Source organism: Amphibalanus amphitrite, unplaced genomic scaffold (assembly GCF_019059575.1).
Source record: "Amphibalanus amphitrite isolate SeventyFive unplaced genomic scaffold, NRLGWU_Aamphi_draft 000391F_arrow, whole genome shotgun sequence".
NCBI lineage: Eukaryota > Metazoa > Arthropoda > Thecostraca > Balanomorpha > Balanidae > Amphibalanus > Amphibalanus amphitrite.
The window spans coordinates 1,702-11,874 of record NW_024881885.1 but is presented as its reverse complement, the minus strand read 5'-3'; the positions used below and the strand labels follow the sequence as shown (position 1 = coordinate 11,874).

At 46.9% G+C, this 10,173-nt stretch overlaps 1 protein-coding gene across 1 annotated transcript; it reads left to right on the top strand.

Moving 5' to 3' along the window:
- Positions 1-1,069: 1,069 nt before the first annotated feature.
- LOC122390315 lies at positions 1,070-9,880 on the top strand. Its single transcript, XM_043383101.1, has 2 exons — positions 1,070-1,205; positions 8,722-9,880. Exon 2 carries the CDS (start codon positions 8,738-8,740, stop codon positions 9,878-9,880), a length of 1,143 nt encoding a protein of 380 aa, XP_043239036.1. The 5' UTR covers positions 1,070-1,205; positions 8,722-8,737.
- Positions 9,881-10,173: the final 293 nt, after the last annotated feature.

The window sequence follows — 10,173 nt, the reverse complement described above, 5'->3', positions numbered from 1 at the left end:
AAAACTCCTCAGAGTCAGAACTGACTACTGAGCCATTTGCAGCGTGCACTTATCAACTTATCACTTATCAAACAATCGTGTAGGCACAAATTTTGTCCAATAAAAGTACTTTTGGTCCCATTCTTTCCATGCAACGCCCATAGGGCTAATGTTAAAATGCCAAAATCAAAGGGGGGGGGCACGGTGCCCCGGTGCCCTCCCCGTTCCGCCGCCTATGTTCCTACGCGAGAAAAAAATGACAGGGTTTCATCGATTTCGGACGCTGCTATAGATGAGCAGATACCCAAAATACCTCATACTCAAAATGCCGCACATAGGATCAACAGCTGGGTTTTGCATCCATGATCACTCATCATTCATCAATGCTTCCTGCATATGAAGCAGTGCACAGAAAGCAAGCGGTAGGTACCTCATACCTAAGCCGTTTAAGTGCCTTATAGCTAGTCCTAAAAAAAACATCCGTGGATTCATCGGCACATCAATCAGTGGTATAGGTCGGCCGACCTGCATGTCGACCATGAACCATTGGAGCCTCCAAGGGTTTGTGGTCGACATGGGTGTTTTTTTTTAGGTGACCCTCCCCCCCTCCCCCGAATATCTTGACTGGGGGACGCGTCCCCCGTATGGTAACGGACGGTCTCATTCCCATACTCACCCCTCTATCCTCTATTTCTCTCTCCTCTTAGGTATAGGAACTAATAGGAACTTCAAAGTAAGAACTGCAACCAACAACAGCCAGCGACTGCGGTCGTTAACCTTCGCTCCAAGGCACCTGCAGCTCATCGCTATTATTACTCGAGAGTCGAGATGCAAATGACATCGGCAGATCGAGTTTATGTACGATGAAGCCACGGTACGCTCATCACTAGGAGAGGTCTCTTGCACATGGTCTGAGGCAATAACAAGACCCTGACCTCACCTGACACAGCCGCCTACCTCGCTGGCAGGTATGCGCTGAGTTTCATACCAGCGGTTACCGCCCGCTGGCCGTAAGTTTGCACCTCTCCACCATGCACGGTGCACGCGATGACCGGCGCGGTGTTGCAGACCGCCTCTGCTGAGCGGCTGAGATGTACTGTAGGGTCAGTGCACGAGGCAGTGTGAGCAACATCGAGCCAGGTGGTGGAGACGGTCGGCCGCCACTGCGTAAGCCGTACCGACGTTATTATAATTATAGTGCGTGGTTAAGTTATACGTCGTTCCAGGTAAGACCGGCTATCAATCGCCTTTTGATTTTTGTCTCACAAAAAGTACGAATATTAGGTACTATTAAGCAGGTATGGCCAGTGACCGTGGCTAGTACCTAATCGGCCCGCCCCGAACGGTTGCTGGCCTTTCCCGATAATTATGTTATAGAAGTTACGTTATCATTCAAGCATTGCTAGCTTTTTTGTCGGAAACAAGAAAAACATATTCAGAACGGTCGGAACGATGCCACGCCTAACTAATGAAGTGATTATAAAAAACCATCTCGATATAAATGGGAAAGGCAATGGGAACGTGCTGTTTTTTTATATCAAAATTGGTTAGGTATAAATGTGTTTCGGGAATAATCCCTTGATCACACCATACCTATACAAGTAGGTACCTAACTATATCCAAATACAATCGAGGTCGAACGGGGTCGAATGGTAGAGAGGTAAATTCATCGGCACATCAATCAGTGGTAGAGTGGAAAGAGTCCCAGAGCCCCCCCCCCCCCCCCCCAGTCACCTCCAATTTGAATATAAAAACAAGTTCCCATTGCCTTTCCCATTTATATCAATACGTCCATGTAATAATAAAAAACCGTCTCATATAGGTATCGAGTTCATCCGTCTAGAAACTGGAAAAAATAGCAACAGTACAATATCTTAGCTACTCTGCTTCAACCTTCACTCGGTCCATAATCCATAGACATAACATTTTATAAAATAATCATAAAACAAAGGTACGTTTTCATTTATCTATCAAGTCGAGTTTAATTTAAATTTCAGCACGTTACTGACTAGCACCGATATAGGTACCGATTATACCGATCATACTAGAACTGGTAACGGAAGACTCATCCGTTCCTCAGAGGCCTCTTGCACCAAACTACCTACCTAGGTAAATTCCGATTTTACCTAAATTCTCTTGCACCAATCTACCTACCAAAAAACGCTACCGTGAAAATCTACCTGGAAATTCTACCGAGCGGCATCGGAACTTACCAGTTGTTAAACTCCGACCGGCTGTTTTCCTCTTGCACCGAAAGCCGGAAAGAAGTACTCGCGGAGAAATTTTTGACGGTTTGACGGTAAACGCGGGCTTCCAAAATAACTAGCAAAACCTTAGGTAAAATGATTCAATTAGTAACAATAGGCACAATACATGATAATTCACGGGTACTTTTATGTAAATTAGGCATTACAAAATGTTTAGACAATGATAAATCAATGTTTTATGAGTGAATAATAATATTATTGACCAAATGCTCCATGGGTTCACAGAGGTGCTTCTCCGTACCAAGGCGATAAACCTCCGTAGCAGAACAGCCAAGTTGAAGACTCACTCGTTGCCATGGAAACGAAGCTTATTTGTTCGAGTAATTTAATATCAAAATAACTTCTATCGGTATTTACGTACATGAAAAATGATTTCATAATACTAAAATGTAATATTAATAAAAACAATATCCATTTAATTGTTTTCTTTAGTTACTATTTGTTTGCGCCCACAAATAAATCGTCGCCAAACAGCCAATCAAAACAAATCCTAAAAACGCGAGCTGTCAAATTTACCTACACTGAAAGAAAAAAATACCACCCTAGTTAGTTTTTGGGTGGTGGTCATATTTTGAACAGCCTTTTACTTATGGTAAACCAGTTTACGATCCAAATACTAGGCCCAATATCAAAGGAATACTATGCAACTACCAATGCTCATCAAAATACCATGGTCTTAGTACGGTAATATTTTTTCATCATACTACCTTGAAACTAAAGCATAACTAATAAGAAACCAAAGCTCTACTAACGCTAGTATTATCCTGGTACCGCCTACTAAGAAAAATACCACCCTAGTTAGTTTTCGAGTGGTGGTCATATTTTGAACAGCCTCTTACCTATGGTAAACTAACTTACGACCCAAATACTAGGCCTAATATGAATGTAAAACCATGTGAATACCAATGCCAGTAAAAATTACCATGGTATTAACACGGTAACTATATGTCGTCATACCATGCCCAAAAACCCACGTGATACTAGCACGAAACTAGGACTTTACTATCGTTAGCTACTCCCTGGTAATGCTTACTAATGACTTATCATGGTAAAACCATCCTTTTGTCATCTGGATACCAGCTTTGCTTTGCTGGCCAACCATCGTAAAACAATAGTTTACTATGTGACATTTATTGTGATATTACCAGTCGGTTAACAGGATCTTACTAGTCATCAACCAGCATGCTTCATATGCTGTGCTTTAGCCTATCCATGCCAAATTTGTTTATCATTACGACAGCCACTTACTGATGCACAACAGCATGCATGACAGTATCTACCTAGCAGTCGACAAAGCAGCTCTTCACTTTTCCAAAGCATCTACCTAGTAACCTACATGAAATATTTCACACATAAAAAGCATTTGGCCACAAACAAAGTTACGTCTGCACATAACCAAACAACGCGCATGAACAACAATTATTACAGTTCACTTTATCATCACAATGCAATCGGTCTCTTTTCACACAATCGTTGAATGTCGCCCTTCCAGCGATTTATCACGCAACACCTTCTCCAAGGGCATTGGTAGCCATATACCGAAGGTTCGAACTTCGAAAGCCAGCTCTGGAAAAGAGCAGGCATTGATATAAGATAAACCAATGGAAAGATTGATTGTGTGTGCTGCAGTGACACTCTATCTCCTACCCCTCCCACCTTGACTCGCAGTGTCCCGTGACCTAGCTCCCAGTTTGATGAAACAAGGATTTAAGATAAGTTGTTTTAAAAAAATGGCAGCATCTAATAGAACAGGGGATTTGTAGGGTGAGGAATTTAGCAAATTTGGGACATTAGGCCAGAGGCTGGTTCAGGTAAAATGCCCTATAATGAATTAATTGCCATGAGGTGCAGTGTTGAGTGTTGGCAATAATTCAAAAATTCTACTCTTAACCAGCGCCCCACTGGGGTATGTTCTGTAACGCACTCCACTGGGGGAGGCGGGGGCTATTTATAGAACCCCCCCCCGCTCCAACTCCGAAACTACTGGGCCGATTGTCAAAACTGAAACGGCGTCTGATAGCCCTGGAAAAACTGTCGAGCAAAACCTAATTTTATTGACCTCGAGATCACCGTTGACGTCACAGGTCAGATCAAAATAAAAATTAGCAACGTTTTGGCTTGTTAACCCTCCCCCGTATAGGGGGGGGGGTCGAACGGACTCCCCCTCGGTTTTTCGCGAATACCTCGCGTAAAAAGCGGCCGACCGCAACGAAGCTTTCAGTACCCTCGAGTTATAATCAATTTTACACCTACCCTAAAAAATGTAATGGCCCTGACTAATGACCTTTGACCTGTGACCTACTTTTCGAGACCATGTTTGGCCGGAATCGCGATTCGGCGTATGTCGGCTCGCATTTGCCGCGCGTTTGCAGTCCTTTCGTGGTTTCAAGCGTTCAAACATGGGATATGATGCTGCTCCCATGCATTAGGGTGGATGTCAAGGTCACCAGAAGGTCAGGTCAGTTCATTGACCTTTGATGACCTCGGTTTACTTTTTCGAGTTTTATCAGCATCTTTCTAGGCTAGTTTTTTTAGCTGATTTCGAATTTAACAACCATATATGAACATTTACGAAGTAGTTTTGGTGCCTTCGTAACATGTTACGAAGCTGTCAGAGGCGGTTGCCACCTAGTGCACCTACTACGAATACCCGGCAAAACCCTTACTGGTTGACCTGACCTGACCTGACCCGACCTGGCCTAAATGCATGAAGACATCATCTATGATCATAGCTAACATGATATTCGTGATCAGTTCCCTAAAAAACCCAATAGCAGCCACGTTTTACGACGTTCTAACAGGTCCCAGTTTTCCCCACTTTTGGGTCATTGACCTGACCTGGAAGGTCAACCGATGACCTAGGACCGACGACCTAGGATAAAATTGGGTACCATCGGCTTTCTCTCGTCACGGGCAGCACGCTCGTTTTTTCCGCGAAGCTCTAGCTCAATCAGGGGCGAAACGGCAAGGAGGGGGTTCAACGGACCCCCCCTTAAACGTTCGTGGCTGAAAAACACCAATACGGGCGAGGGTTAACCCCCACCCTACTGTGGGGAGGGCTATTCATAGCCCCTCTCGTGTTTACGCAAATCTTTAAAACCGCTGGACGTATCAAAACAAAGCTTTTAGGACCTTCGGCTGCATCAATTTATTTGACACCTTGTGCACTAATAAAATTTTCGTAGCTACTATAGATCGGCCGGAAATGACGCCAGAGTGACATCATGTTCGGCCGATTTTGATGCAAAGCATTGAACAACGGTAATCGCTCTCAAGATCTGAGTTTTAACCCGGCAAGCGGTGGGCCTCCCGGCTACCTTCCGCGCGGTGGGAGGGGGGGGGGGATTTTTGACCCCCCCCCCCCGAATCTCCGAAGCTACTATGACGGATCGGTAAAATTTAAATGGCGTTCGATAGCCTTGTTAAATTTGTCGAGGGAACTTCAATTTCATTGACCTCGGGGTCACCGATGACATCACAGGCCAAGTCAAAGATAAAATGTTTCACCGTTCACGGGTCTTTTAAGGAATGCGCTGCAACATCGAGTAAAGGGCATTTTGTCAAAAATCAGCGATAGGGCGTGAGTTGCCTATTATACGAGCATATGTTGCTATTGGAGGTCACTGATAATACCAGGTCCGATCACCAAGGGTCAGCACATGAACCTATCTTTACTAAGTAGGGTTGTGCGATGCATGTTTTATGGCCAATTTTTCATATTCGCCTCAATGGTGTTGGTTATAAGACCATCAGGGACGGTTTTTTTGGTCACTTTCTGGTGGAGGTCAGGTCAATGTCAGGTCAAAAAGGTCAAATTTCAGGTCAAAGTTGATAGTTTCGCATAAAATTGGTATTGATTCGATGCCACTCGTCACGGCGAGTCTAATGGTGGTCTTTGTTTTGCGCTTTGTGGTCTAGAATTGCCAAAATCGAGTTTGAAAATTTGACGTCATTAATTTTGAACAGTTTTTTTTTTGTTATAACTTGGCAAAAAGGAGTTATCGATCTAATACTTGGAATGTGAATAGAAGTCCATAGTGGCTATTACATATATTCCGTTTGTTTCGAAAATCGAAAAACTTTTGGGATTTTTTGGCTATTATATCTATTTCTTTTTATTTTTGGGGTCAACTTCAAAAACAAAATCGAGAGAACAGTATAGTAGCCCTGGTAATTCTACACATTTCATGTCTTGAACATTTTTATGCATAATCAAATTTATAGACCTGACAGCTCTTCCCGCGAAGCTTTTTTTTTTGGTCGACAATGGCAGAAATGACGTCACTCCGACGTAGCGGCCAACTTATCATAGCCTTTGGAAAAAAAAATTTGGTCACAATGTGCAAAAGGGTACTGAAAGTTTGGTGAAGATCGGCGCAGCGGTTCTGGAGATATATCGAAAAAAAACTAAAGATGGATGCAAAAAATGCCCCCCCCCCCCCCCACCGCCTTGAGGGTTAAGCTAGATCCTTTTTTTTGCATGGGTGGACTCTACAGGGCTACCAAACTGATTTCGGACTTTCGAAATGTTGAATATTTTGAAAATTATAAATATAAAAACTCAGAAATTGTATTTTTTATTTTTTTACATATACGTTTCTGAATGAAAAAAAGCAGAATATGACCACGTTTCCATGGGCATCACTGATCCGGATCAGTAAAAATGGATTAGCTAATCCAGTATAGTTAGACAATATATGAAAATGAAAATAAGGGATTAACTGATTATATAAGCCTAATCCACTTGGAATTATATCATGTAACGAAGAGTTCGAGAAATATAATACGATTTAAGTTTGCTGATCCGGATCAGTGATGCCCATGGAAACGGGGGTCTATATGTGTTTGAACACATATGCGTTGAATATATGTGAACTTCATCTGACAAACACCTTTTTTGTTGAAAAATGTCAACTTCAAAATTTGACCATTTTTGACCTAAAGTGACCTGACCTGACCTCAGCTATATTCAGCTAAAATGGCCTAAACTGACACATACAACACTGATTTCGATATATATGGCCTACATGAACCATAAAACATGTCTCACGTCACCGATGCACGATATAAAGCTTTCGTGACCTGGGATGAGATGGCCTTGACCTGAAAAATTCGAAGTACAAGTTCGGTACCCTCAGGTTATGTTACGCATATATTCACGAGTGTGCAAACAAAAAATGAGCCTGATCTGATTTGTTGGCCGGCGCCCAGAGTGCCAAGACGCTGATATTTTTACTTTGACCTGACCTGTGACGTCATCGATGACCTCGAGGTCAATGACATTAGGCTTCGCTCAACAATATTTCCAGGGCTACCAGGGGCCGTTTGAATTTTGACAATCGGCCCAGTAGTTTCGGAGTTAGGAGCCCCCCCCCCCCCCCCACTGTAACGTGCTGTAACGTGCTGTGGGGCGCGTTAGAGCACATACCCCAGTGAGGCGTGGGTTAACAAATAAAAAAACACGTTGATTTCCGACGCTGGGAAATGCCCGCAATGATACCCACCCCACCACCCTCCCCCTACCCGGTCCAACAGGGTCTCAAGGAAATTCAACAACATGAACCGAAACAAAGGCTGCGATCTTTGCTGGAAATGGCACTCGTGAGATAAGTATTATTATGCTGAAGATACAACGACTTACTTGTTATTTCCGAGTATCCTCCACCGTCAGCTACGCTAACCACCCACACAATCACCGTTCAAATATTTAAAACCACGGAGCACCTTCACAACGCCGGCGCGCGGCCGGAACTGACATGGCGGCGCCGCTGCAGCAGAGTCAGACGCACGTGGATTGTTAGTAAGGGTGTAGTGTTGTCATGGTGTTGCCATGGTATACCTTACCATAGCAGCAGAAGCACACCCAGGGAACTGTTGCAAGAAATTTCTGGCCTTTCGTCCATAAAGCTATTAATTGCTCAGGGTCTCAGCTAGTCCTTGGATGACGCTCCTTCCAACATATCAAAAATTGGCAAACACCTCTATGGAAAGGAGGAGACTTGATCGCCGAATTCACCTGCTGGATCCGCCCGTGGAAAGGTTGATTTTACTATGGTAGGGAATATTAGCTTACGAGGGTATCTACTAGCCTCAGGTGGTTACCACCTTGTAAACTGGGGTACAAAACCACCCCTGATAAACGTAACCATGGTAATATCAACATGTCAAGGCAGGATAGTATTCAGCACCATAGTAGGCTGGTAGTAATATGATGGTAGGCTGATGGTAAAATTTACCAAAGCTAGTAACTTAGTAAATTGATGGTAAAAACTTTTTTCAGTGTAGGTAGGTAGGTAGGATGGTGCAAGAGAAATTACCGCCGTAGGTAGTTTTACTAGGTAGGTATTTTGCCGATTCTACCTAGCTAGGTATTTTGGTGCAAGAGGCCTCTGGTCTTTGATTTGTAATTTTAAGTATGAATTTAAATTTTAAGTTCAAACGCGATTGGGCAGCGCGCTGCTTATATTTATTTCAGAGTCCGATTTTCGGCAATGGAGGCTGTCCATACGCACCGCTGGAAGTCATCGACTGCCTACCAGCGGCCGTTCCATCTGGTTGTCCCGAGTCTGTTCGTCGCCTCTGTGGGCGCCTTCTGCCTGCTGTTGGTGGTGAGTGACGGACCGACACTCACCTGGAGTCTACTGCCGGACCCGACGCGCGTCTCCGCTCCCACCGACGACTCGACGGGCCCCGGCGGCGGTGGGGACGGGGGCGGTCTGCACGTGGCAACATGGCGGCTGGTGGAGCCGGCGCTGCCCTCGCACGCCTGGTTCGCCGGCGACCCGAGCTGCGCCCACCTGGTGACGCGGTTCGCCCGTCCGGGCAGCCTGCCGGACGCCCGTCTCGCCTCGTACCACCGCTCCGGTAACACGTGGACGCGCTACCTGCTGGAGGCCGCCACCGGCCTGGTCACCTGCGGACCCAAGCACGACGCCGACGACAACGAGCCGCTGCCGGTGGTGGGGCTGCCGTCCGTGGCCGAGGTAGCCGCCAGTCGGCGCGCCGTCACCTCGTCGGCCGAGCTCCGAGACGCCGGGTTCATCGCCGAGCACGTGTCCCCGCTGACGCGGACCTGTCTGGTCGGCAAGACGCACGCTTACCCGCCCACCTGGCGCCGGTTAGAAGGCACCGATACCTCCAACCTCACCCAGCGGATCCGCGAGGACTTTGGCGGCAACATCAGCGACCCTCTGGCTGCGCTGGCGGGGAACAGCACCGGCTACCCGCTGCCGGCCATCCTGCTGGTCCGAGACCCGTTTCGAGCGCTCATCTCTCTGCGCCACTTCACTGCGCGCAGCAGCGTGCACCTGCAGGAGAGCCACGCCGCTCCGGCCGCCTTCTCCGGCACCAAGTGGCGCCGATTCGTGGACACCCAGAGCCACTACTGGGCCGAGCTGGCGGCCGCCTGGGCCGAGGCGCCGCAGCACACCCTGCTGGTGAGCTACGAGCGACTGGCGGCCGCGCCGGCTGCCCAGCTGCGCCGCATGCTGCACTTCCTGGGCGTGGAGCCGTCGGCGGAGCGGCTGCGCTGCACGCTGCGCCACGCGGAGGGCGCGTTCCACAACGGTGCGCACCCGGTGGTGCCAGACGACAAGGTGTTTGACGTCAGCATGCGCCGGCTGGTGTGGGAGTAGGATACGGCAGCTGGGACGAGCTGACCAGGAGGGGCTACCAGAGGCTGCCGCTCGAGCAGTACGCATTCTTCGGTGCCGTGTGATGGAGGGTGATAAGGGGATTGTGTTTTACTGCTTTATTTTGTTTGTTGGTTGAGCATATTCCTTGTGCCTGTATTACTGTACAATGCAAAGCTCACTCCAAACAAAATGTGCAAATGTACCTATGTCAGGCGCGCGCGCGCTCGTGATGCTGTGCGGCGGGGGAGCGGGCAGAGCGGGAGGGGCCCAGCCGTCCTGCCGGCGGCTGGGCA

Excerpts from the sequence above, each read along its gene's own strand:
- LOC122390315 (XM_043383101.1), top strand. The coding sequence starts at position 8,738 with ATGGAGGCTGTCCATACGCACCGCTGGAAGTCATCGACTGCCTACCAG.